This window comes from Ochotona curzoniae, unplaced genomic scaffold (genome assembly GCF_017591425.1).
Source record: "Ochotona curzoniae isolate NIBS_2020 unplaced genomic scaffold, NIBS_Ocur_1.0 scaffold_1852, whole genome shotgun sequence".
In the NCBI taxonomy this organism is placed as follows: domain Eukaryota; kingdom Metazoa; phylum Chordata; class Mammalia; order Lagomorpha; family Ochotonidae; genus Ochotona; species Ochotona curzoniae.
This window is the reverse complement of record NW_024467087.1, coordinates 4,028,425-4,055,917: the sequence shown is the minus strand read 5'-3', so window position 1 is coordinate 4,055,917 and position 27,493 is coordinate 4,028,425. Positions and strand designations below refer to the sequence as shown.

At 38.7% G+C, this 27,493-nt stretch overlaps 1 protein-coding gene across 1 annotated transcript; it reads left to right on the top strand.

Moving 5' to 3' along the window:
- Positions 1-14,691: 14,691 nt before the first annotated feature.
- Positions 14,692-16,476, top strand: LOC121169447 (RNA polymerase II elongation factor ELL2-like). The gene has a single exon (XM_041000046.1). The coding sequence runs from the start codon at positions 14,692-14,694 to the stop codon at positions 16,474-16,476; it is 1,785 nt and encodes a 594-aa protein (XP_040855980.1).
- Positions 16,477-27,493: the final 11,017 nt, after the last annotated feature.

Genomic DNA, 27,493 nt, shown 5'->3' with positions numbered 1-27,493 from the left:
TTTTCTTAAAAAGCAAAAAAAAAAAAAAAAAAAAAAAAAAAAAAAAAAACGAAACCTCAGAATATTTCAGAGTCAGAGGCACTTGACATTTTTGTATCCCCCAAACATGCAAACTACTGATCATGGTTATAATTTACAATTTTTTTGACTGACTGGAGCAGTTTTCTGATTAGGTAAGACAGACTGGCCTATGTGGTTTTTTCTGCTCTTTGTGTGTAAACATTGTTGTTCAACCTCTGATTGAGGAAGGCCACCTGCCGCTAGCTGTAGTAGTTAGGTGATGAGGATCTTCAGCTGTGCCAAACACTTGCCGTTCCACCTTGTCACAAAGTCACATGCTCCTGCTAGTTGCTATGGTAGAGAAAGACTTCCTGCTGCAACGCTTGTTTTTGAAACTATTTTTACAGATGACTCAGAAACTGAAATTAAATATTTATAATCATTCATAGTATCGCAGAATTAAAAATGCCCACAGAGACCATCTAGTCCAATCATTGCATATTTTAGAGTTTCTTGTGGAGTCTAAATGTGGTCACAAAAAAAATACCAGCAAGAGGAATGAAGAACCTCACAGGCATTCGGGGTGCTGAGGCAGGCTCTAATGCTAGGAAGTCCACATTTTAGTGCTGTGTACATCATTTTGTATTTCGCTTTCTTCTTCTTTTTTTTTTTGCGTTTTGGTTGTCTTTAACACAAAACCTTTAATTGCCTCCACTTCTTGCAGCAAAACAATCCTTTTTAGAAGTCATGCTACTAATATTCTTTGAAACAGAGACTTGAAATGTCAAGTAATAGTGATCTTCAATTATCTGAATTAATCAACACTCAATTTTATAATCTCTATCCTCAATAGGTGAAAATAAATTGAAGTCCCTTTTAATAAACAGAGATTTAAATAGTTTGAGATATATATATATACACATTATACACATACATACAAATAAAATCAAAATATACTGCCTATGTAAAATTATGTATTTACATCAACATACTTTTTATTACTAATTTTCTCATTAGAAATATTCAAAATATTAAAGTGTGCATTTCAAAACTTGTATTTCTGTTTCTGCAAAGGTTTTGATACACTGCAAATGATTGTGTGCAAGAAAAAAAGTTGAATTAATATTTCTGAGCAAGTATCTACTTACATTATTTTTAGACAGACTAAAGGGAAGATACGATAGCTCATCTCTGGCCGTTGACACCAATTGGGGAATCAACCAGTGGATGGAAGATCTCTCTCTCTCCCTCTGCCTCTCCTTCTCTCTCTGTTAAGCTGCCTTTTGCACAAAAATAAATAACTAATTTTTTTAAAACATAGCTCTGGTCTCATTATGAGACTGTGAGAAGGGTTGATGCAGGCTAGTAGTAAAGACTATACTTTAGCAGGGCAGAAGGGGAATGGTAAAGACAGCAGGGTCTGCCTGGACAGAGCAGGGGTTCAAACCAGGCTTCATTCTGTTTGAGCAGCAGGCAGAGTCCCTTCTTAAGCAACTGGCTTTCAAGAACAATAAGCATTCCACCAACTTTTAAATGAACTCTCTGCAACTGGGTTCGGACTCATTGTTGTAACAGAATCCTCAAAGGTCTTAAGTAGGATATTATTCAGGAAAGCATTTTATCTGGTAAGTCCTCATTCTATTTACACAGAAATTCCCTTAGCACTTAGGTATGGAGTATAGTGATTCAGTGGAGGAAACTGTAATTTTTAGCTAGAGGTCTGAGGCTGTTAACGATCAGCCAAGACATGGGGGTGGGATTTCTGTGAATTATTAACTATATACTCTACCTGAATCATTTCTTGACTTTGAGGGTAATAGTGTGCAATAATGGAAGGCTTAAAATTCATATAATAATGCTGGCATCAAGGTAACATTTATGCAAAGTTGGCTTTTAATATTTTGAGAAATTTGGTCTTGTGAATTTCTGGGGGAAAATGGAAAATAGGGAATTTAGTGTTTTTCACACCTATGGACAATTGTTCTTAATTATTTTACATTATATAAATAACTTCCATTTGTTTTCTTAATTAACATGAAGTAATTTTTTCACAATATTCTTTGGTTTAGGCTTTTATCTTTCAAGAGACTCTCTCTTCCAGTGTGTAGTCACTGTGGTGTTGACGGTTTTTGTTTACTGTAATAACAATCCAATCATTTATTTTCAGTCTTTTGTTCAAGATTTATTTATTTGTTGGGCATATTTACAAAGAGGAAGAGAAAGAGAGAGAGAGAGAGAGAGAGAGAGAAAGAGAGAGAAAGAGAGAAGGGAGCTCTTCCATCCAGTGATTCACTTTGCAAATGGTTGCAACTGCTAGGACTGAATCAGTCTATGAGTCTGTATTTACCAGCTGGCACTGACCAGTACACTTTCTTATACCACTACAAGTGGAAGAGGGGAATAGTCTCAACCAGCTGTGTTCAGGGATTTTTAAGCAATGATCATTCAACTAAGAAAGCACTGGCACAAGGTATGAATCATTCAATCAACCAATTTTATATCAATACACAATACAAAGTTTTCAATCAACTGTAGTGGCATGAAACACAGGGACTCAATTAGTTTAAGCATTGTATATTTTAAACTATGTGATCAGTGGGGCTTATGTTCTGTCCAGTGGCAAACAAACAAATGAGCCCAGATCCTTCTGAATCTGTGTACAGAAAATAGTCTGGGGACAAGCAGCATATCATGTAAGGTGTAAAACAAAATCAATATCATCATCATCATCACCACCATCATTATTTGTGATAAGTAATTTTACTTGCATTCCTGGGACTTTCCAAGAGTGCAAGGTCGTGACAAAGGCTGGATTATAGTCGTGTCTCATAAATGTTTCAAGAGCTCTAGTCATACTGGACTGTCCCACATAGGTGCAGGGGCCCCAAGATATGAGCTATCCTCTAGTGCATAAGTACAGAGCTCAGTGGGCAGTTGAGAAGCTGGGACACAATCCAGCACCCATATGGCATGTCATTACATAGGCTGGAGGATTAGCCTGATGTGCCATAGCACATGCCTTTCTTTGTAGTCTCTTATAGACTCATTGTATTTTCACGTATAGGACTTAATTATAAGAAACACTTAGGGGATTAAAAACAAGCAACAGTGTCTGGCACTTAGATGTCTTCTCAAATGTCCTATGCATTAGACGAGGAGTAGGACTTAAGGTGTTCTTTTGGACTTCTCATTCTTCTGTTTCTGTTGTGAAAGAATTGTGGAAAAAAGAAGACATGGGCAACAGATTCACAGACAAATTGAATTTAAGATCGGAGGAAACAAATCCAAAGAGGTGAATATGTACCAGTGTGAAAACTGAAAAGGCACTTGGCAGAAGGATCCAGTTTTTCAGCTGCCTGAGCTTTTTGTAATTCTAGGATCTTCGTATGTTTTGACAGATAGGAGAATTCAGAGAATTGGGGAAGTGGCTGGGGGCCAGAATAGCTTTTCCTGGGCACTTTCAAACTTGATAGGTTTTGCCCCCTGGGAAGCTGGAAGGATATGTAGGAAAGTTGGGGGATCTTATCAAATGGCTGCCAATTGTAAAAGATCTATTGGGACATAACAGGAGCCTGCATTTGGGAATGCTAATGAGGGATTCAGACTTGTGTCCCTCTCCCATCAATTTAAATTTTTTCTTTTCAATGTAAATTTTTCATCCTCATATAAATGAACTGATATAGCTGTAAAATCCATGGATTTTGTGCGCCAATACTGATTCCAAATTCCTCTGTGATTGTCTCTATCCTGTGTAGGCTTTGCAAAGTCTTTGGTAATGACTCTCAGCTTAGAAGGAGACCCAGGCTCAAAATCAGTTTACGGGAGTTTATCTGTTGGAACTGGTATTTATTTAACAGGTAATTGAGCTTTGGGGATTTTCTCCATTGACTGGGAAGAAAAGAAACTAGATCTAAAAGAAAAACAGAAACCAAAGAAATAAATGACGAAAATAATAGTAGGATGAATTTTCAGTTGTTTCTAGGGAAATGTGGAAGGAAGATTTGTGCTTTTATTACACCTATTTTTCATTGGCTAAAGGAACACTGAAAGAAGTAATTTCAAAATATGAATTTCTTTAGTAGTTCTTGCACCAGTGAAAAAGGCAAATAATAAGAGGTTTAGCATAATTTCCCTTTTTTTGCCTAATTGTTGTCTAAAATGAACATTTTTTATATAGAAACTTCTCCAATTAGTCTTGTAATTTAAGATTCTTCAGGATGAAATCATTTTATTTAGAAAATAATGCAAAAACTTTTAGTTATAACATAAATATAAGGAAGAAGCAGGAATTCAGTGTGGAGAAGACACGGAGTTTGACTGAGATGGATATAAGGTATGTTAGCAGATCATTGTTAGAAAGTTTTGATGTATATCTTGTGTCCAGGTTTCTCAGCCAAATGTGTGCATGATTTCCAATTCCAGCACAATGAATTGGTAGAGCTAAGGGCCTTCTGAAAAATAGACACTCAGTTGATAAAACAAGCCTCATACCAGTTTCCAAATAGTTCTTTTTATCAAAACGAGGCAATTTTTTCCCCCAAACCTGTTCATCTTTGGAGAAACTTGAACTTCTTATACCCAGTGACTGATTTACAAAATGACATTATCAAGGCATAAGTGTTTCTTCTTCCTTGGGTGATTTCTGCTTCTAGGCATACAACATACATTGGCAAAGACACACAAAGAAAAAAAATGGTGTTGTTGGTAAACAAAAATTTAGCCAAGGATAAAAATTTCTAAAATCTAGAACAGAGTGTAGACTAGACTAAGTCAGGCATTGTGATAAGACTGCAGACGCTGAGGTGAGGCCAGTCATGCCAGCCTAGGCCAAGCAGGGGCCAGAGATGTGAATCCTAGGGTCAGGGGATCTGACAGGACTGGGGTAGATTGGCTCAAGTCATAAGGGACAACATGTGTGGTGGTGGGGGGTGTGGGTTCCTGAGTCCCGGGGACAGGGGAACTGGTGGGGTGTGGGTCACTTGGCTCAGATACGGGGGCCGCCTCCTAGGTGGGTGTTGTTTCTGTGAACCCCACAGTGGGGAATCTGACAGAGCTTGGGTCTCCTGGCCCAAGTCCCAGGGCCCACATATTAGGTGGGTGTCAGGTTCCCCAGGGGTAGGGGATTTGGCTGGGCTCAGGTCGCCTGGTCGTGGGGGCTAACTGTGAGATATGTGCAGGTTTATGAGCTCCAGGTGAGGGATCTGGCAGGGCTTGCATCTGCTGACCTGGGCCCTGAGGCCTGCCTATTAGGTGGATGTCAAATCCATGAGTCTGACTATGGTTGGAACACCTGGCCCAGCCACTTGGACTAGCTTACAAGAATATACCCTACTTAAGGAAAAAGGTAGAGCAGTGGACACAGGCCCTGTTGTAAAAGGAGAATATAACAGCACATTTGGTGCTGTAGCAGAAAAAGAACAGAACTAACTGGACAACTACCCTAAGCAAACAATGACAGCAAAAACCTCAGTGAATGGAGCCACTGGACACTGGGAGGGTGACATCATCCTCAGGTCAGTGTGATCGGCAGCATTTCAGAACTACCCAAACCACTTGGACAGAACCCTTGGAGCATGTACACATTGAGACTCTGGGTTATATGAGATGGCAGTTCCTCATCCCTGGGTACTGGGACATGCGGAAAATCATGAATGGTTTCCCCTTTTGTCTCTTTTCCCCCAAGGAACAGCAAGGAGAAACAGCAAATTTGGAAGCAATTAATTCACCCAATTTTCCCTAAACCTTGATTGTTCAAATTTTGATCAATCATGTAAACATTAAAAAAATAAATAAATAAGGTAGATATAAAATAAGTCTAAAAAAGTTTCTTAAATTTGATCTTGTATTAAGCAGTTTCCTGATATTGGCTTCTTATTCCTAGGATGTAGAATATACTTAGCATTTGAGGAGCTCAATAAGAGGAAAAATGGTTGGACTCACTGCAAGACTTACTAATTGTAGTTGCAAAGATGATTCCCAAGTGGGAGGCTCAATGAGCCCCAGAAAAACAAGCTATTATAAATCGTATGGTCTTGGTCGATAGTAATTACAAGGTTTCAATTGGATGTTAGAACAACTTAAAGAGTGTTTAATGATGCCTGTGTGAACACACTGGCAATACAAGTGTTTGACAGGTCAGAGCCATGCTGATTTTTACTGTAATATTTTTAAAAAATGTTATTGGGGGTAGGCATTTGGTGAAGCACTGAACATGCAAGTTGGAAAGTCTCCACATCCCATGTTGCAGTGACTGTATTCAAGTCCTGGCTACTTGGTTTTCAATCCAATTTCCTGTTACTGTGTCATTTGGGAGGTAGCACAGCAGATAATGGCTCAGATACTGAGGTCCATCACCTGTGTGGGACATCCTGATTGAGTTCTGTGCTTTAGACTTCAGCCTGACCCAGCTCTGGTTATGGTGGTTATTTGAAGAGTGAACCAGGAGATGGAAAATCTGTGACTCTTTCCCTCCTTCTCTTGTTCTCACAAATAAATAAAAATAAAAAGAGAAAAGATCTTTATCTTGGAGGAATCAAGATGGCAGAATAGGGTAAGGACATGTTTAAATGGACAGAGAAACATTTAATCAGGATGAAGCAGAGAGGACACATTCCAGGAAATAGGAGAGGACAGAAAAACAGCAGAGGGGTACCTGGAGACTGACAAGAAAGCAGCAAAAACAATGGTGTGGTGTTGCAGTGACTGACACTCCAACGGCATTCAACTAATGGCCATCTAAACTCCACCAGCAGCCAGAACTCCATCAGCAACCAGGTGGGAAAGGACTTTCACTGGGAGCTTGGGAGGTGAACCCAGACAAAGAACTGTCCGTCCTGCTGGTCCTTTTGATTTGACCAGGAGCAGAGACAAAGTGGCAGATCCCAGGCGGGCAGTGCAAGAACAGCGAGGATTTCACAGCCCAGTCAGCCCCCTAGAGCTGAATTGGGCGCCATTTTGTGTAAAGAGGAAAGGGCAAGGGAAAGGACTGAGCATGCTCTGAACTGGGAGTGAGCTCATTTCTGACTTGGTGAACTGCAACGACGTGGCATTCTACGGGTTCCATCAGGGGCAGGTCTGGGTAGCTCTCAGAACTGATGGCCAGCAGATAAAAAATTCTAGTCATTTCTTACAGTGTGCAAAATTTAGGACTGCAAGGAACAACAGTGAACTGCACATGTGCTGAGCTCATGAGAACTCACTGAGTTCAATCCATTGTACTGGTCCCACAGGAAAATAATACCGACTGTGGCATCGTATGGGTCAAAATAGGTCCGTGTGGCACCCAGACCTAATGTCCAACAGGTTCCGGCAAAATCAGCACCATCAACAACCTAGCTAAAAAGGACACTTGGTGTCTCCCTAATCCTGGGACCTGCTTCCAATTCTCCCTCCCCCATTTCCATGTCCTCTCCAGTGATATTGTAACAATATATAATAGTAAAGTCCTTCAACAGCAGTCAAGTTCATCATTCTGATATGTAAGTGTATCCTGACATTGTTGGTATAGAGAATGGTATAAAGTCCAGCATCCTATTGTCAAGATACATTCAACAATTTCATTGGGAGTCCATCTTTTATTCAGAAGTAGATACATACTGCATAATATCCTATCTCTGTCCCATTACTGTGTTACTAAGGGGCAGCATAATTGATCCCACAGCTAGAAAATTGTTTTCTCTCAAATAATTGGACATTGAATTTCACTATTAAATTATTAAGGTAATATTTAAATAAGCCTGTCTTAAACTTCAGACTTTTCAGTTAGTGTTCAAATGAGTTAAAGGTTTTGGAGTCCTGAGTTTTAAATGGATGCATTGTGCATTTGAGAATACCATGAATTGGGGGTCTGTTTAGAATGCTATTGCATGCTTTTGGTTCTCCTAAAACCCTTATAGTGAAATCCTAACCTCCAAAGTGATGATATTAGGAGGTCATGAGGCTGAATCCTTTAGGAGTGAAATTGGTGCTTGCTTCAAAGAAAACCTGGAGAGTTTTCATCCTCTGTGATATTTAAGAACGAAGTAAAAGGTGCAAACTGAGTCAGAAAGAAGCCCTGCCCCAATTTCAAATCTGCAGACACTCTCACTTGAATTTCAGCCTTCAAAACTTGAAGGAATTTATGATTTTTACAAAGCATGGAATATCTGCAGCCTAGAGATTTCAACACCAACCCTATGGTCTGAAGAATCTGAGAAAATAAGTTGTTTTATTCTGAGATGACTGTGGTAAGAATTTATTCAGGAGAAAAGTGGATGTTCCCTTTAAGTCAGTAGGTGTAGAATCATAATGGAATCTTGTGCTTAAGTGTGATGTCAGAGTTCTAGAAGGGTGGGACTGCAGATAACCTCACACACACAGAGGTTTCAGTCAGTGTGAGGGCAGACTGAGAAGCGCTCTCTTGGGCCTTATGATTTGAATGATGACAAAAAAGAATGGATAGGTAAGAAATGGAAGCAGTAATCCAATACTAGGTTAGACCTCAAGGTTTCGAGGACTGGCAAGATTAATTTGAACTGAGTCTAGTTAACTCCTACCTGTTCTGCTACAAAAGCAGCAGCCATCATCTAATCACTTTTCAAAGCACATTCATTAGTAGTTCAGCCTCTTATTCAGGCCCATAGTACCTCCTTAACTAAGCATTTATTCTAGTTGTACGAATGTGCTAAGCTAGTCTTCCTAGAAGAGAACTTGAATTTTCCAATTATTTTTAGAATAAGATCTACTGCTGCTACTAAGTTAAAATTTTAGCGGAGTATTCATTAGTATGATCAATTCGTTCTTTTGTTTTCTGTCATGTAAACAAGTAATATTTGATAAGTACTGGTTGAGTCACAAAAATTCCTGTGTGCTGTCAGAGAAATCTCCTGGTATTTCACAAACTTTCCTTACTTTATCACTAATGTTGGAGATAAATGACACAAAATTTTAGCGTCTTTTCTACGATAATATTTTTGCATATAATGAAGTGTATCATGCATTTCTACATGATTATATTCATTACAGAAGTGGCAAGTCTTTTTCTTTGATATATGATTTCATTCTTACCTTTAACGAAGATTTGGAATTTAAACATAATGCTTTATGAAAGGAGTCTGCAGTTTGATTCTTTTATTTAAAGGAACTTAATATTAGATTCTCATGCTCATAACAAATGCTTGATAATTAAAACAGAATTGTCATCAATTCCCATATTAAGTGACATTAATACAAAAAGTAGATTGTGTAGTTTCTAAAGAAATTAACGGTACTTCCTCTTAGCTTGCCATGCCTTGCATTGTCTTTTGCCCCTTGCCTTGCCTTTCCCTTTCCCCTCCACTCCCCTCTCCTCTCCCCTTTTAATACATGATATATAATGCACACAAACTGTAGTATAAACTAAAGTGTATAAATGCATGTATCATAGATATTTTATGCATATTTTATTTATACAATATATGAATTAATATTTTGTTTGTATATATTTTATAATATATTATGTAAATATATAATCTATAGATTATATAAAATATGTATTCACATACTCTTATTTTTAAAAATACGTATTTATAAATATACATGCAAAGAAATATAAACAGAAATATAAATATTTGTACAGATATAGAAATATACACTTAGGTATTTGCATAGTTATAGTTATATACAATATATTCATATATGTTTATATATGTGATCTTTTTTTAAACTATATTAATCTAGGAATGCACACTTAGATCATCCCATATTTTGCCTACTGTGAACACTATTGCTATAAACATTTCGGTGCAAGTTTTTCTTTGATAAAATGTGTTTATTTCTTTTGGATATATACCCTGTAGTGGGTTTTCTGGATCATATCAAAAGTCTATTTTTAGATTTAAAAAATCCCCAAACTATTTTCTATAGTGAATGTCTACTTTACATTCCCACCAACAGCATATGGAGTTCCGCTTTCTCCATTTCCTTGCCAGATTTTGCTACTTTCAATTGCTTGGAAAATAATTATCCTGACATACACGAGGTGATGTCTGACTGTGATTTGCATTGGCAGTTCCTGGATCACTAGTACTGTTGAGACTTTGTTTTCAGACATTTGCTGGCTATTTATGTTTCTTCTTCTCTTGAGATTCTTTTACCATTTTTTAACCGAATTGATTGTTGTTGTTGTCAAGTGTTTGTTGAATATTTGATTTGTGAATATTTTCCCCGTTCTATTGTATCTCTTTATTGCATTGATCATTTCTTTTGCTGTGCATGAGCTTTTGGATGTTACATAATCTGTCTAGTTTCACTGTTGTTGTCTGCACTTTGGGATTTTTTCCAAGAAGTCACACACCTATACAAATATCTTGAAGTATTTTTTTTTTTATGTTTTCTTCAAACGACTTCAAGATCTTGGGTCTTAAATTTAGATCTTTGCTCCACTGGGAATTGATTTCTTTATACAGTGTACAATATGGATATATTTTTATTTTTCTACTTGTATACATTCAGTTTTGCTCAGCACCGTTTATTGAAGAGATTACCTGTTTCCAGTGTTTGATCTTAGGACTTTCAACTAAAATAAGTTGAGTGTAAGCACATGGATTTTCTGAGCTCTGAATTATGGTCCATTGATTTGTATGCCAGAAAACAACACTGTGGTGTTTTAATTATTATAGCTTGTCAGTATAATTTGAACTTAGTATTGCAATGCTTTCAGCATGACATTTTTTTTTCTCATGATCGCTTTGGCTATTCTGGGTCTTTTTAGATTTCATATGAATTTTGTAATCATTTGAATTTGTAGATTTCTTTATCATGCTATTGTAAATATCTTAGCATTAATTTTTTCCAGTCATGAACAAAGAGTATTTTCCATTTTCGTGTTCTTGATAATTCCTTTCATCAATGTTTTATAATGCTTATTTAAAGATCTTTCTTTCAATTCTTTAAAAATTTTCAAATATTGACCTTTTGTGGCTATTATATATGGGAATTTTGATTATATTACTTTTCAGTGAGCTTATCATTAGCATATAAAAATTTTTGCATGTCTATTTTGTTATTGGCAACTTCAATGCATTGATTTATCTCTAGCATCTCTTGATAGAATGTTTAGGTAATTCCGTGTACAATGTCTTAGCATCTGCAAATCTGGGTATTTAGAGTTCTCTTTTCCAAATATCCACTGTTTATTTCTCTTCCCCAATTGCTCCTTCTAATACTTTTAGCACTATATTCATTAAGAGTGGTGAAAGTGGATATCCTGTTCTTCATATTTGAGGGGAAATGCTTTTGATCTAGTCCCATTCTGTATGATATTAGCTATTGGTTTAATCTCACTTGATAGTGATGATTGATTTTTGAGGCAGCTTTGGGTTTGAATTGCTTATAATTTTTTTGAGAAATTTCATATCTAAGTTAATCAAGGATGTAGGCTACTTTTACATGTAATGTCTTTGGTTTTTTTATTCACACTGATACTGGTCTCGTCAAAAGAGTTTCACATACTTGCATCCTTTTCAATATTTTAGAATACTTTAAAAAGTGTTAGAGTTATTTCCTTTAAAAATGATTTATAGAATTTAGTAGTAAACTTATCAGATCCAATACTTTTCCTGGTTGGGAGACTTAAGTTACTGCCTCAGTTTCCTTGTTTACTATGGGTCTGTTTAGATTTTCTATACCTTCTTGACTTAATCCTGGCAGGCTATATGTATCTAGAAATTTATCCATTTTTTCAAGAATTTTTAGTTTGTTTATGTACCGTTTTTATTTCTATTTTTTTTCTAAAAGGATTTATTTATTTTTAATGAAAGGCAGATTTACAAAGAGATGGAGAGACAGAGAGAAAGAGCTTCCATTCACTGGTGTACTATCCCAAGTGGCTACAACAGCCAGAGCCGAGCTGATCTGAAGCCAAGAGCCAGAATCTTCTTCTGGGTGTCCCACTTGGGTGCAGGATCCCAAGGCTTTGGGCCGTCCTCTACTGCTTTCCCAGGCCACAAGCAGGGAGCTGGATGGGAAGTGGAGCAGCTGGGACATGAACTGGCATCCTAATGGGATCCTGGCGCATGTAAAGTGAGAACTTTAGCCACTTGACCACGGTGACAGGTCCTTTATTTCTATTTTATTAGTGGATTTTTTATTCATGTGACTAATTGATTTCTTTGGTTCTCTTAAGGTGTCTCTCTATATTCTAGTACATCATATTGAGTTTCCTTACAATCATTATTTTGAATTATTTAACTCACATTTCATAAGTTTCCTTATGCTCAGGATGTAAGATCTACAGTGTTCTTTAGGAGTCATTCTTCTGTGCTTCGCCATGTTTCCTGTGTATATATTGATGTCTGTGCCTGAACTTTTATGGTCCATTCTTCTTTTGGAGTGGGGGTTATTGAGGAAATGTTGATTGTTTAGATGGTATGCATGATAGCATTTGGTTTGTTGCTTTGACTTTGGTTCTAGTTGAACTCAGAAGTATAGCCTGTACATGATTTCTTTCGCTGTAAAGAATGGTGTGTATAAGTGACACAGTCATACACCTTACTACATATTACAGGGGTAGAATTGTGACTTTGAGGTGAATTTAGTCTTCCTATGATGTATATCTTTATTTCCAGAGAGTTAAATGTCAGTTATTCTGGGGGTTGGGATAACCAGTGGCTTATTTATGGAGCTAAAGGAGGAGGAGGTGATTTTTCCCTTGTCACATTGGCAATCTTGAATGATGCTTATTTTTGTGGCATTAAGCACTATGGCTAAAGACTGTGACAAACCTTCTGTGGATGCCTTCTGCTATATACCTGCCAATTCTATACTTAGGTGCTGGGGACAAAAGGAAGGTCTCCAGAAATTTGAGTAGAATGTAGATGTCATTGGTGTACAAGTTCGAACATATTTGAAGAGATAAACACATAGGTAACCATGATATACAATGTGGTGTTTTTCATAAGCAATGTAAAATGCTCTGTGATTATATGGAGGTAAGCACTCATTTTAACCAGGAGAAATATTATATATATAATATATAATATATAATATATATTATATATTCATGTAGTAATATTTTACTATTTTGAATAATAATAATAACATAGAATATATTAATATTTGAGTTGAAGTTCTGAGAGAAAATAAGAGATTGTCCATCTGCTGGTTCACTATCTGAATGGCTGTAATTGCCATTGGGTTGAAGCCAGGAGACAGGAGTTTCTTCCAGGTTGCCCAGATGGGTGCAGCTACCCAAGGACATGGGCCATCCTTTGCTGCATTCCAGAGTGCATCAACAGGGAGCTGGATTGAAAGTGAAGTAGCTGGGACTCTATTTGTTACCCATATGGGATGCTGGTATTGCAGAAGGCAGTTTTACCTTCCAAGCCACAAGCCCAACCCATTATTTTATTCTTTAGTTAAGAAGAATAAGCTAACTGGAATCATTGTTGGCAATTTGAAATATAGATTAGAAACAGGAAAAGGCTTCAGGCAAGAAATCAAACCAGTGTAAGAGTTTGTGACATCAGTTCTCATGGTCTCATACCAAGTTAAGACAGTGATCATGAGACAAAAGTCAAGTGGATATGAACTAGAATCCAGGAAATTCTTGGAAAAATGCAGCATTTGTGGGAGTAGAGATTTTTTTTATTGTTTGTTTCTGTTTTGCTTATTACAGCATAGCCAAACACTGAGAATATTGTCCATCACGTGATATCTGCTTAATATCTCTCTATTGAATTATTTAAAAATTTGATGAATGACCAGATGTTTTCAAGGGAGATTAACGTGAACTGTGTCTGAAGAGATAGTAGGGATGAGTTTTCCTGTGCTGTGCATTGGTGTAGAGATATCTGAAAATAAAGAGATGATGATATGTAAGGAATGATAGTTGTGCTTTGTTATTTGAGGGGATTAAAATGATTGGAGCTAATATCCAAAAATCTGTGTGAATTCTGTGGCTGAAATGCATGCTTGAAACATGCAATGTCATACTTAAGTACCTGGATAAGGCTGTAATTCTCTGAGATTCCTCTGGTGTGCTAGTATAAAGAAACAGGGATAAGTGGCAAACCAAGAAAACAGAATTTGGTTCCATTTTTTGAGTGATGATTGTAAAGTTGAGAAACATATCTTTGTAAAATGTTTGGTTTTGTTTGTTATTAATTTAAGTGATGTGTAGTTATTAAAAGCTCCAGTAGATAGGACAAGCTGTGACCCGAGGGACTGTCTACTTCCATGTCGGAGTCATGTAAGAAACACATTTTTGATGCTGCTTGTGGAATATGTAAACCTACTTCAGTTTCCAAAGGCTTGTTATCTCTTATTGACCTCCCCACAAAGCACATGCATTTGATGTTTGATTGATTGTAAACAGATGATCTTAGAGAATATAACAATCTTCATTCTAGATTAACAGTTCTTCCAGAATAAAAGCAAAATATAAACAAAAATTAGATATTTACAACTAACTATGCTTAAGTCTATCTCAATTAGATACTTCTCTCTTTTGTGAACAAATATTTTATGGTTACAATTTTATAGACAATAGTAATCTATTAATTCTTGCCAGAGACTGTTTTCTAAACTATTTTAAATGTTGATCCTTGCAGATTTCAATGCTTGAATTCCCTCGGAGGGAAAGTAGTAGGGGAATTCGTGTACCGGGATGGGAAGTTGGTATTTCAGGCTTCAAGTATCACAGAGCCAAGGCACCAGAATGTCTTTGGAAGGGCCATGGAGCCTAATGGCCCATTCATCCCGATTATTTACTCTCACCTGAGCTATGGGAATGCAATACCTCCTCCAATTTCTACTCAACTCCAAGAACTCCAAGGATTGTTCAAAATCCCTACAAACACGTTACCTTCAAATATCTCCAACACTAACTTCGGATTGTCAAATGTGAAAAAAGAAGACCATCAAGTTGTATGTGGCGTTACTGAACAAGCCATCTCAAGCTGTAATGTATCACAGCTCACATGCATAAAACCAACACAAGAACAAATGACAGAGAGTATACAAACCAGCTCCTGTCCAATGACTAAACAAGCAATAACCCAGCCAAAAGAAGACCCCGCCAACAAATGGAGAAAATATATGAGAGCACATATGCAGAGAAAATTACCGGTTCGGAGAGCACCTCAAGGTGTTCCAGATCTAGTGCCTGAGAGGAAAAAGACTGCTCCCATTAATCCTGCTTATACTGTCCGAAAGTCACGGGTTTCCCATAGTGTCCACACACGACCATATAGAGACAGGGTCATTCATTTATTAGCCTTGAGAGACTACAAGAAATCTGAATTACTCATCCGTCTGCAGAAAGATGGTGCCCCCAAAAATGACAAGGACACTCTTGAAACAATTCTACAAGAGGTAGCACATCTGAATAGCACAAATCTTTCATATAGTTTAAAAGATGATATTTTTCAAGAGATACAAAAAGATTGGCCTGGATACAATGACTTAGACAGGCAGTCATTGGAGTTAGCAATTTCCATCAAAGCAGACCCAATGCAGAATGCTGCTAACAGAAACTTCTCTGAATCTACACTTTCTACAACAAATAATGATGCATTGTTTCCAGAGAATCCCCTGTTCAGTGCTGTTAATGTTAGTGCTTTAATTAAAAAGAAAGTCAGAATATCTCACTTAACCACTATGTCACCTTCTGCAGTGAATATGCATCTGAATAGAATCAATGCAAGATCTTCTGTGGGTCTCCTGCCATCCGGTGCCAAATCACCACCACCGCTTGAAACCCCCTGTGAGATGTCATATACCACTCCAATTCTGGACTCTGAGTCTGATTCTTGTAGCACTACAGATACAGAACAACTTGAGATTCAAGATCCGTATGCAGATAGTACCAGTTCAAATAGTAGTATCTTTGACAGTCCCGAGAGGGAAACCACTCCTTCACAAATGCTACCTTCTGTCTCAGCTCCAACAGAGTATTCACGAAGCATGCAAGAAAAACATTTACAATTTGGTGATGAATTCCAATATAACTCCATGCAACAGAAAGCAAAACAATGGAATAACCATACTGACGTGATGGGGACATGGAAGATTGACTCTGCAAGACAAGATGAAAAGGCTAGAGCAAATTGCAGCATAAAATTAGAAGAGGTGTGTGTTGCCTCCAAGGAGACTTTCGAAACCTATGAGAATACAGATTATCTTACTAAATATTTCCCTGTTGTTTCTTATGAGCAACGTGAGTATTATGCTCAGGAGTTTAAAGCTCAGTATGATGAATATCAGGCTTTGTATGCCAAGATGAAGACATTATCTAGTGTATTCCTTGAACTAGATTCTAGAAGAAAGCACTTTCCTTCAAACTCAAAAGAGTATCAGGAAATCAATGAAAAAATTATACTAGAATATCAGAAAATGAGAGAGAGGAACCCCAGCTACCTGGCAGAAAAACAGAGGTTCATGTATCTGTATAACAAGCTACTTCACATCAAGAACTTAGTACGTGATTTTGACCAGAAGCAAATAAATCTAGAGCACTAAGATGGTGCTTGAACTAGTACAAAGCTTGAAACTTATTTATTTAAAAATGCAGATGGCTTTTCCCTAGGATTCAAAAGGGGTGAGACTTGTTTGTTGAAGATTCTTGCATTCTATTAATTTTCTCCTATTTTCAAATTTTATTTCTGATTATGTGATTTTCATTTCATTTTATTTTGCTTTTCCTCACATTCACACATGTAATTTAAGTGGTCCCTAAACCATCAATATTTATGCTTTTAAAACTATTGAGGAAGCAATTTCTATGAATCAAAACTGTGCACATATGAAAAATAAAAGTGTATTATGGGTAGCAGAAAATGCTTGTGGGTAATCAAACACACTTTTTCACTGTGGTAATTACAAACTCATAATACACAATACACACAATGAAATATTTTTATATCACACTGTAGTCGAAACTAGGTTTCTTTATGTTGTGATTAAACAAATTATGCAGTGAAATATATGAAGATTTCCAAGTAATGTTGGTTTCATTTTGCTGTCCTTTAATAATATTACTTTGTTTTTTCTTTCATTTTTGTCTTTTTTCGTTTTCAAGATAACCTATTTTTTAATTTACATCATAGTCAAAGGATAATGTTTCACTGAATAGAAACTTTATCCAATAATAAAAGATACTATATAATCCAGCAAGAATATAGGCAATAGTTATAAACACTAACTAAATTTAAAAAATTCAGTTTCACTCATACTCAGATTATAAAAGATTTGATAAATTAATTTTTGAAAAGCTGGCTTATAGAGAGGAGAGACAGAGAGGTCTTCCATCTGTGGGTTCACTCCACAAATAGCTTCAACGACTGGAGCTGAGGAAACCTGAATCCGGGTGCCAGAAGCGTTTTGTTCTCCCATGTAAGTCCAATAGGCCAAGGACTTAGTCCAGATGCATATGCAGGGAATTTGTTCAGAAGTGAATCAGCCAGAGCATATATGAACCAGATTCCATATGGGATGCTGGCAACACAGGCAGATTCTTAGCCTACTAAGCCACAGTGATGGCCCCTCATATACAATAAATTTGAAGTTGTCATAGATCATTATAACTATATTAATATATAATTTGTAATCTGGAGCGGGGGGGGGAAGAAAGAAAAAAGAAGAAGGGCATATACTTTAATGGACTTTTGAAGAACATATTAACTAGAATTGGAATTCTAAGTAGGTTATTTTGTTTTAGTATTATAAAATACAATTCTTTTTTGGGTTCTTCATTTTTGCTGAATAATTGTTAATATCAGAGTTCTTTTTTGATGATACTGTGGTTTGTTTCTCTAGCTGTAATATTTTATGTTGCATTTCTGTTTTCAGGTTGGGATTTTTGTTATTTGCTTCAGGTTGAGAGTGATGTGTCTAAATTTTTATTTTATGAGAAACGAATGTATATAATGAGGTTGGTAAACAAAGATCTTGAATTTATTGCTTAACTCTTCATTCACCAAATACCTGTGATGACCAGGGCTGGCCTGAGCCAACACCAGGAGGCTGAATCTCAATGCTAGCACGGAGCGTAATCCTAATGGGCCGGGAAGTGACAGAGACACTGCTGTTCGTATCACTGCTGATTCCCAGCGTTCATCAGCAGGAAGCAAGAATCCTCTAACCTAGGTACTCTGACACAGTACATGGGAGTCCCAAATAGCACCTTACCCTCTATGACAAATGATGCTTGATCGTGGCCTCGTAGAAATCTGTGATGATATTTTTAAACCATTATTTCTTTTTCATTCTTCGTCATTTTATTTTCATCAATTTTCTCATGACTCTTATGACCATCTTTTGGTTACTATCTTTTTTCTTCTCTCTGTTTCAGTCTTTGCTTTCTACTGACTTCTCTTCTAATCCTCCCAGGATTGCCTTCTGTAGTAGACCTCATTTTTTATTAAGAACTGTTTTTATGGACAATTTTGCAATAATTCACACTAGTGGTATGGAGTTAGGAAATGAGTGACAAAAATATTAGGTGAAAATGAAGTCTGAAAATGTCAATAGATGATGCACCAAAGAAGTGATATTTAAAATCATTGCTTGAAAAAAAAAAATCACTACTTGTTTTAATGATTTTTGTTTCTGTTACTCTCATAGTGAGTTTTTGAAAAATGAAGCAAAATTGTCTGAAATGTATTTAGAACACTGAAACCTAATCCTTACATGAAGAAGCTTTAGATTCTGCACAGGAGAACTGACAAATATAATTTTGGTGTGGGAAATCATCAGAGGGAAGTCTGAGCTCTGACAGCCCCAGCTGACCCCACCTGACAGAGTGGCTCAGTGGCTGACAGGTCCAACAGAGCTGCAGTTACACAGATCCCTGGACGGGGATCTGACAGCTGCAACCAAACCTCCTGAAAATTTCTGTGAGTTCCTATGTTGACAGATTTTCACCAGTCTTGGAAGTCCTTGATTGTCAGCTCCAGGGAGTGTTTTCCATTGGCAAGGCTCAGTCAGCTGGCCCATAGGACAGCCACGTCTGGCCTGCATGATGTATCCAGTTCTTTCACCCATTTCACCCATTTTTCCTTCCTGCGCATAGACCAGGGTTCTGTTTCTATGCACAATGCAGGCCCAGCTTAGAAGTGCATTCCTGACCATATCCTCATAGTGGAAACTCAAGTGCTAAAGTGTGACAAAACTGCAACCAGCCCCAAGTGCAAATACCAAACATGGCTTCAGGATGTGTTTCTTCCTTCCCCCATGACCTGACCATTAAGCCATTATAATAAAATTTCATGGAGTCACTTGTTCCCATTATGTACCAGATACCAGAAGCACTTTTACCATTTCCTAAAATGATCATGCAAACCAGCAGTGCTGCAGCCCTACCTGTACCGCCACGCCTTTGCAATGTTCTACAGCACTTCACCGGGGACATCACTGCCAATACCTCTGCATTGTATATCGGAAAGGTCTAATTTTTTAACAAGGGCTTTCTTAAAATTGCATCTTTTCTGTGTTGGGGTTGGCCATGTTTTCCTTTTTAAGGGCTTTTTCTTTGTATGTTGCTTTTTTTGGGGGGGTCTTTTTGGTCTTAGATTCACTTGTGACTTGTTATTTGCACTTGTACATGTGTTTACTCTGAATAAATCCTGATGTACTGTACATTTTCATATCTCTACCTCTGAATTCTTTCTGGTGTGGAAGGAAGAATTTACAGAATTCCTACTGAAGAATCCCCAGTACCACAAACATTTTGCCTAATCTATAGAATTTTTGGCTTTGTTCCAAATTATTTATTAGTTCATGGACTTCTATGATACTCTAGTCAAGATAGTTTATTTCAAAACTAAATCACAATGTAGCAGATGGAACAGCTCATCGCTATGGACTTTGGACATCAGCTGTTACCCAACTTTAGCTAAAAGAAAATTTTCTGAGTCTAGCATTGTATTGTACTAGGCCAAGTAAAGCTAAGGCCCATGACACTGGCATCCCCATATGGGTGGCAGTTCATTCCTCAACACTACACAGCTTTTTAAAAATGACTATTTATTTTTATCGGAAAGGCAGATGTTACAGAGAAGCAGATATAGAGAAAAAGAGCTTCCGTTCATTCGGTCACTCCCTAAGTGGCTACAACTGCTGGAATCAAGCTGATCTGAAGACAGGAGCTAGGAGCTTCCTCAAGGTCTTACACACAGGTGCAGAGTTCCAAACACTTGGACCCTCCTCCTCTGCTTTCCCAGGCCACAAGCTGGAAGCTGGATGGGAAATGGAGCAGCCTGAACATGGACCAGTGCCCATTTGGGATCCCTGCAGCTACAAGTTGAGAATTTAGTCACTGAATGCTGGGCCCACTGCTCCAGTTCCTATCCTTCTCCTTGCTTGTAGTAAAAGCAGTGGAAGATTGCCCAAGTGTTTGTTTCCCAGCAACCAAGACAGAACATTCAGTTGAAATTCTTAGGGATTCAGGCCTTGGGGTTGGGGGCGGCTTGCAACTCCTTACAGTGTGGCGGCTGTGGGGGGTGCCCCTGGCGGGCTGGATCCAAGGCTGGGGACTGAGGCCAGAGCCACTGCTGAAAGGCAGTGAACGATTCCTTGGCTTTGGGTGGCCAGTGCACCAAATGGTGCCAGGCTCTGCCTGCTGGCTGCCCAGTGGTGAGCTCTGGGTTTTTTTAGGATATGAAATTGCTGCTTAGGGACACCCACGAATAAGACCAGTTTAACTGTAGGTGAGAGATGAATTCTGGGTGATTCGCAGTAACAGGGTCATGAAACTTTTGGGCAAGCGTGGGACTGAGACCTGATGTTTTGGAGGGGAGAGTCTATAAGATCTATTTGGGCCAGACTGATTCACTAGCTAAATTAGGAATCCTAAGATGGGCTATTACCATAGAGCATCACTGACCATCACACACCAGTCCGCACCAAAGCTATGGATGGGGGCCTGTCTGGCAGGGCTGAGTACCAGTACTTGACTGGGAGGGGGGATAGTGGACTGGTCACATTTGGCAGGGTCAAGACACTAACCAGCATGCAAGAGACTTGGTCCGGGGGTAAAGTTTGTGGGGGAAGTGTGGGCCAAACCCTGTGGAAATACAAGTCCCACTGGTTAGCTCATGAGCTGGGGTGGCGATGGGCTAAGCTAGGAGTGACCACAGCCCCTGCCTTCACTTACGGGTAAAGGAACCGATAGCAATCTGTGCAGGTCAAGGAAGCACCACCCAAAGCTGCATCCTAAAGTAGGATGTGTGGTGGGCCGAGCTGCAACTGGAAGGGGGTATACTGGGCAGGGCCAAGCAAACCTCAACTCACACAAAAGAAAAGAAATCAGGATGGAGCACATGTCATTCTGAGCTAAGCTCTTACCCCAACTGGTCTTCATGAGACAGGAATACTATGGTACAATATCGAAGGGAAAGGCTGAGACAGGTGAGGGGCTAAGCCAACTGGGTCAGAGCACCCACTGACATGCATGCAATCTAGGGTTGGGAATAGACTAAGGGGGAGCTGTGAGAGTACACCACTGCTGGGTTGGGATTCCCATGGGAGGGTGTGGAGGCTGGAGCAGGGGCTGTGTTTCGATCTGGATATGGCTGCAATCTCCCTAGGCACAAATGTGGACTGAGGCTGGGCGCACCAAGCTGGCCTAGATGCCAGCACCATTTGGTGCTCTGGAGAACCTGGGTAGATGTAGGACGGACTAGGCTGGGTCTGCCCCTACTCAGCCATGTGTGAGCAGTGTCTGGGTATGTACAAGCCTAGGCTTGGGTGAAACAGTTAACACCAAGAACTGGAATGGATTGAAGGCCAGCAATGAGGGCTGGCCCATGGAGCTTGGGAAACTCCTCTGTCGGAAAGCAGCCCCTACAGGTGAGCGCAAGAACCACAATATGGAGCAACCCGGACCAGGCGAGAGGAAGATACCCACCATCATACATATGGCATAGGTGGGGGGCAGACCGGGCTGAACCTGTTCACATCAACCACAGGCGAATCCAGGCACCAGCATAGAGTGTGGGTCAGGCCAATTTCAGTCGCAACACATACCAGTGTACATTAAGGAATGCCAAGGTGAGGTGAGACATACCAGATATGTTTCCAGTGCCCAAGAAGCACACATGAGAACTGGGGGGAGGGTGGGAACCAAAGCTGGCAGGGGAATATAGGCTCCCCTGCTGGACACCTACTTCTATCGGAGAGCGTGAGTTGGGATGGGCGCAGAGCAGACCAGGCAGGGCTACAATATCTGTGGGCCTCATGTGAGCCAGATTGGGGAAGGGCCAGATTGGGCTGACTGTTCCTATTGGTGCAAGCAAAAAACAGAATGGGTAAGGGTTGCTTAGACTTTGCCGCAGATTCAGATGGCAGAGGCTGGCACTGGGGGCTAATTCTGTTAAGTTAAATCCCATAACCACCTGCAGAGTGCATAATCTGCAAGTTGGAGAGGCCTAGTAGGGAGATAGTGGGCACCTCCCTCATGGGTAACCACTCCCATTAGAGAGAATGAAAATCAGGAGAGGGGCAGGAGAGGCTAGACAGAATGGCGCCTGTCAGTATGTGTGTGGGCTGGATAGTAGATTGGTTGGGTTGAACTAGGCTTCAATGCCCATCTTTCTTTGCATCAAACACACAATTTATTCCTCCTATACACTGTAACCTTGTACCTGTTGACCAACTACCTGCCTCTAATTCCTACTGCATCAGCATTTGGTAAAAACAATCTATTCTCAATTAAAAAGTATTTTATTTTTATTTGAAAAGCAGATTTACAGAGAGAAGGAGAGAGAGATCTAACCCCTCCATTGGTTCACTCCCCAAAATGCCATAAAGTTGGCAGCTGAGCCAATCCGAAGCCATGAACCAGGAACTTCTTCCTGCTCTCCCTCATGGATGCAGGGTCCCTAGGCTTTGGGCTGTCCTCTGCTGCTTTCCCAGGCCACAAGCAGGGAGCTGGATGGGAAGTGGAGCATCCTGGACACAAACCAGCAGCCATATGGGATTCTGGAGCTGCATGCAGAGAACTAGTGTGCATTGCCACTGTGCCAGCTTCTATTCCCAATTTCTATATCTTTTGAAGATTCATTTCAAAATTCCTTGAATGGAGGATTTTGAATATTCTGATCATCAAGAATTGGTATATTTAAGATTGACATGATAATTAATCTGGCTTGATCACTGCATTACACAATGTACACACACAAGCATATATTTATATAATATATATAAATATATATTTGCATGTATAAAGAAATATAAACTTGTAAGATTATCATGTGTGAATAAAAACTTAAAAACTAGTAGAGAAAGTCCAAGCAGACTTGCTACAACATATTCTGCCTACTATCAAAATGGCTAGCAAGAAAGACTTGTTCTCTTCTATAGCACTGTGGCAGGACATCACTTTCCTATTCTGAGCTGGATTGAATCCTGACTCTTCCTTTCTTCTTGACTTTGGACAAGTCACATGAAAAATCTATTACTTTTCCATTCTATAGCTTAGTAATAATGATTACATCATGGGGTTTTATGTGTGGTACCAGGTAAATTTTCAGTAACAGAGGGCCTATTTTGCTATGATTACTTTTTTCCTGTTAGGACAAGTTTGTTTTGCAAATCAGAGGCCAGTGGAGTTGTCTTCAAAGTTGTCTGCAGAGCAAGAAGTAGTTACAATGACTTAGGACCCTTAAAGAAACACAAACATTAGCCACATGGAAAAGATCAAATAGATTGTATGATAGTCTCAGGTGCAGCAGTAAATCTGATTTTGTGAAGTAAAGTTTTCTTTAGGATACATGGATAAAAGAATAAAAATGGGTCTTGTGCTAGTTCATGACAAAGATCCAAGTCAAGCATGCCAAACAGGCATTTTTTCTTTTATGATGTCACATCTCTCGGAGGCAGTGTGATGAGGCTGACAGTTCACTTGACTGGTTACTTAGGGAAACTGTATTACATTTTCCTCTGTTAAACTTTCTCAGATGGTTAATGTAAAAGTGATACATTGATCGCACAATCTCACAGCCTTAGCACTGACTGCATGGAACTTAAGAGCTAGTCTAGATATGTTTTCTGTGTGTGATGACATGAGGGATATAGCACTAATTGAAGATGGAAAATGAATTTGATTGCTTTAAAAAGACCATGTAGAGAAAAGATCAAATGATTGGCCTGATCTTGAAGAGTGTATGAAAGACAGAGTGGGAAAGCAGAAACAAAAGCTTAAAGAACGTCCAGAAGAGAACAGCGACCTCAGCTGCCAAGAGGCAGATGAAAGAAGCAGAATTACGGAGATTGCACAGAACTGCATTAGGGTTTGTCATGCTTAGTTAACCAAAACCAAAAGCATACACTTGTTTCAACTCAGAAGATTTTCCTTAGGTTTCTATAACTAAAATATATATCATATCTGGATTCCATATGAAATTTGAGTGTTTTAATTAATAGTTATTAGGCTACTAAATCCGTACATAGCAAGAATCTGGAATGCTTTATGATATTACCACTCACTTACAAAACTTACATGCATCTTCCCATGTAAGTGTCATTACTCACGTAGCACATGAAGATCTGTTTCTTAGGTTATAGCTTTAAATATCTATTTCTTGGAGTTAAGGCCATGGTGCACTAGGCTAATTTTCTGTTGGTCATACAAGCATCTTATTTGGGGGCCGGTTCGTGTCACTAGCTGCTCCACTTCCCATTTAATTCCATGCTTAGTGACTGGGAATAAAGTAGGGTTGAAGTTATTGGACCCCAGCAGCCATGTGGGAGACCCTGCAGAGGTTTCTGGTTCCTGGCTTCAAATCAGCTCATCTGTGGCTGTTGTGGCCATTCAGGGAATGAAGCAGTAGATGAAAAATCTCTCTCCCTGCCCTGGCTCTCCTCTCTCCTTTCTCCTTTATATGGCTCTGCCTTTTAAATGTAAATAAAAACAAACCATACATTTTTCTCATTCATTTCAGAGAAAAAGTCTCACAATATCAACGTACGTATGTGTGGAGAGAGAAAATAAGTGAGAATCATTCATCTGCTGGTTCATGCCCCAGACTGTTTGTGTTTGGAGCTGGAGCTGGAATGTATGAGAGTTGGGAATTCAATATAAGCCTATATAGATGGCAGAGACTTGATCACCTGAGTAATCCCCACTGTATTCCAGATTATGTACTAGTAGGAGCTGAGTCAACGTTTCCACCCAGACACTGCAATGAGATATGGGAATCTTTGCTGGTATGATAATCACCGGGCTAACCACTTGTCCCAGGATGAGACATCTTGAAGAGAAAATTGAACATTTTTTCAAATATGAGTATTGGCTTTGTTTTTACATAGTGGTACCTCCAGGGTTACAGTTTTGACAGTCACAAATATCTGTCATTTTTAATGCTGCTAATGTACTAAAAATAAAATAACTTCAGAAGTGCTAAGATTTGAGTATAATATGAAAATATATTTTCTAACAGTAAAGAACTTTGAGATACTGGCAGGATAATTAACTATTGCATTCTGTGGGTTGCTAGGCACATATTTTCTACTTTTACAATCACTTCTCGTCCCTTACGTGCTTGGTATAGTATTGATGAAACATTGATTCTCCTGAGTTTTGAACGCTTATGGAGCATTTGAGTAATGGCCGTTTTCTTTGTAGCACTGAGCATCAGTCTGGAAAATATAGTATTAAATCTTAGAAGATTAACTTAATTTGCAGGAACTTTTTTTTTTTTTAACTGTGAAAGCACAAGTCCTTCCCGGGCATAGCTGTAGCTTATAAATAGTGCAACAAACTAATCATCCCTCAAGGAAGTCTCTTTCTCAAGAAGATGAGATATCAAAATCTGACTTAAAACCCTGCTTCTTAGTTCCAGGCCCTTGCCTGCCATTTGTGTAATTAGGTGTTTAGTTAGTGCAGAATTGACTTTTCTCACTCATTAAAGGTGTTGAATCTGAAAAGCTAGTTTCTCTCTTTGCTTTTGACAACACTTCAAATTAACTTTTAGTAAAGAATAAAGCAGAAAAGCGGTGATGTCTCACCTATCTGTTAGAGTGACACATTTTGTCAAATAAAGAGTGACTTTCAAAGTGAAATCAAATATCTGGCACAGCTGATACAATGAAAATCTGTGATCACTGTCTTAACTTAGCTCACAGCTGTTCTAGACTTTGGTGATACTAATCCAGCTTCACTATAGAGATGATATTTGGTAACCTGCATTACCTGTTACACTGTCAGGGAAAGTTGGATTCTTACTTTTGAGACTTTTTTTCTGTTTTGTCTGTATCTCATAATATCAGTGCACATAAAAAGTATGAACAAAGCATTCTAATTCATGTCTTTGTTCATTTTTGGATGCCATAGAGATGGGAGCCAGTGTATTTGAAAGTATGCCTGTAACAGTACTTTTAAAATTTCTTTGATCAATAGGACCCTGAGTATATGCTTAATTAACTGAGAGTAAATTAATCAAGTGAGTACTAGGTGAATAAAATATGCTACCATTTAACTCAAGCAATCACTTGGGGGTATGAAATCTTCAATCCTGTTCTGTAAAACTTAAAAACTAAGTCTATGCAATCAATTATTTAGTAGTACTCTGACTTGGAATTTATAGAGAAATGCTTGAGTTAGCAATATATGAAAAATCAGGTTGTTCAACACATTCAATTGCCTGAGGTCTTTGAAGAGAACCCCAAAATGAGAACAAAAATCTCAGCTACTCTATAGAGACAAGGTAATAAAATGAAAAAAAAATTTAGTTTGTGACCAAAACTTCAGCAAATATTTCCAACTAGGCATTTTTTTTCTTACAGTGTCACATTGCCTCTTGGAAGCAATGTGATGAGGCTGACAGTCCAGTTGACTAGGGACTCCAGAGACAAGCAGGTTTTCTCAAGCAAGTCATTTTCCCTGTCTATGTCTCAGATTCTTCTGAAATGAATTAGACAAAAAAATGCAATTTCTAAAGCAGTTTGAGTCACAATGTCTGCTTTGCTATTCCTCTAAGAGTACAGTTCATTTTTTATTGAGCTGGTTGGTGGAGGGTCTCTGAAACATCATAAAAAGTTTTTCAACAGGAAAAAAGGGAAGCCCAGAGGAACGAAATGTTCTAAAGTTAGGGCTTCTCCGAGTTAGCATTACTGACATTTGGTACTGTATAATGGCTTGTTATAAAGGTGGGTGTCCTGCATACTATAAAATGTTAAATATCATCTCTGTCTTTACTCATCCCAAGTCATGGTTACATAAAACCCTCTCCAGACATTGGCAAATATCCCCTGGGTGGCAACAGCTACTGAACGACCATCTCTGGTTTAAGCAGCCTGGCATGACCCTGTCAAACTTAGAAATTGAGCCCAGGTTTCCTGACTCTTACTCTGATGGTGTTCTTATTCAGCCACATTGCCTTGTGCATTTAAAATTGGTACTTTGAGTGAGGGTAGAAATCAGAGGGAAGGGAAGAAATCGAAGGAGGATATTGAAGGTGGAAAAGAGGGAGGAAGACAGTAAGAAGCAATAAGAGAGCTAGAGAGATAAGGGGCAGGAGAAGAAGGACAGGAAAGGGAG

What these genes read in the sequence shown, in the direction of transcription:
- LOC121169447 (XM_041000046.1), top strand. Translation starts at nt 14,692, where the DNA reads ATGGAGCCTAATGGCCCATTCATCCCGATTATTTACTCTCACCTGAGC.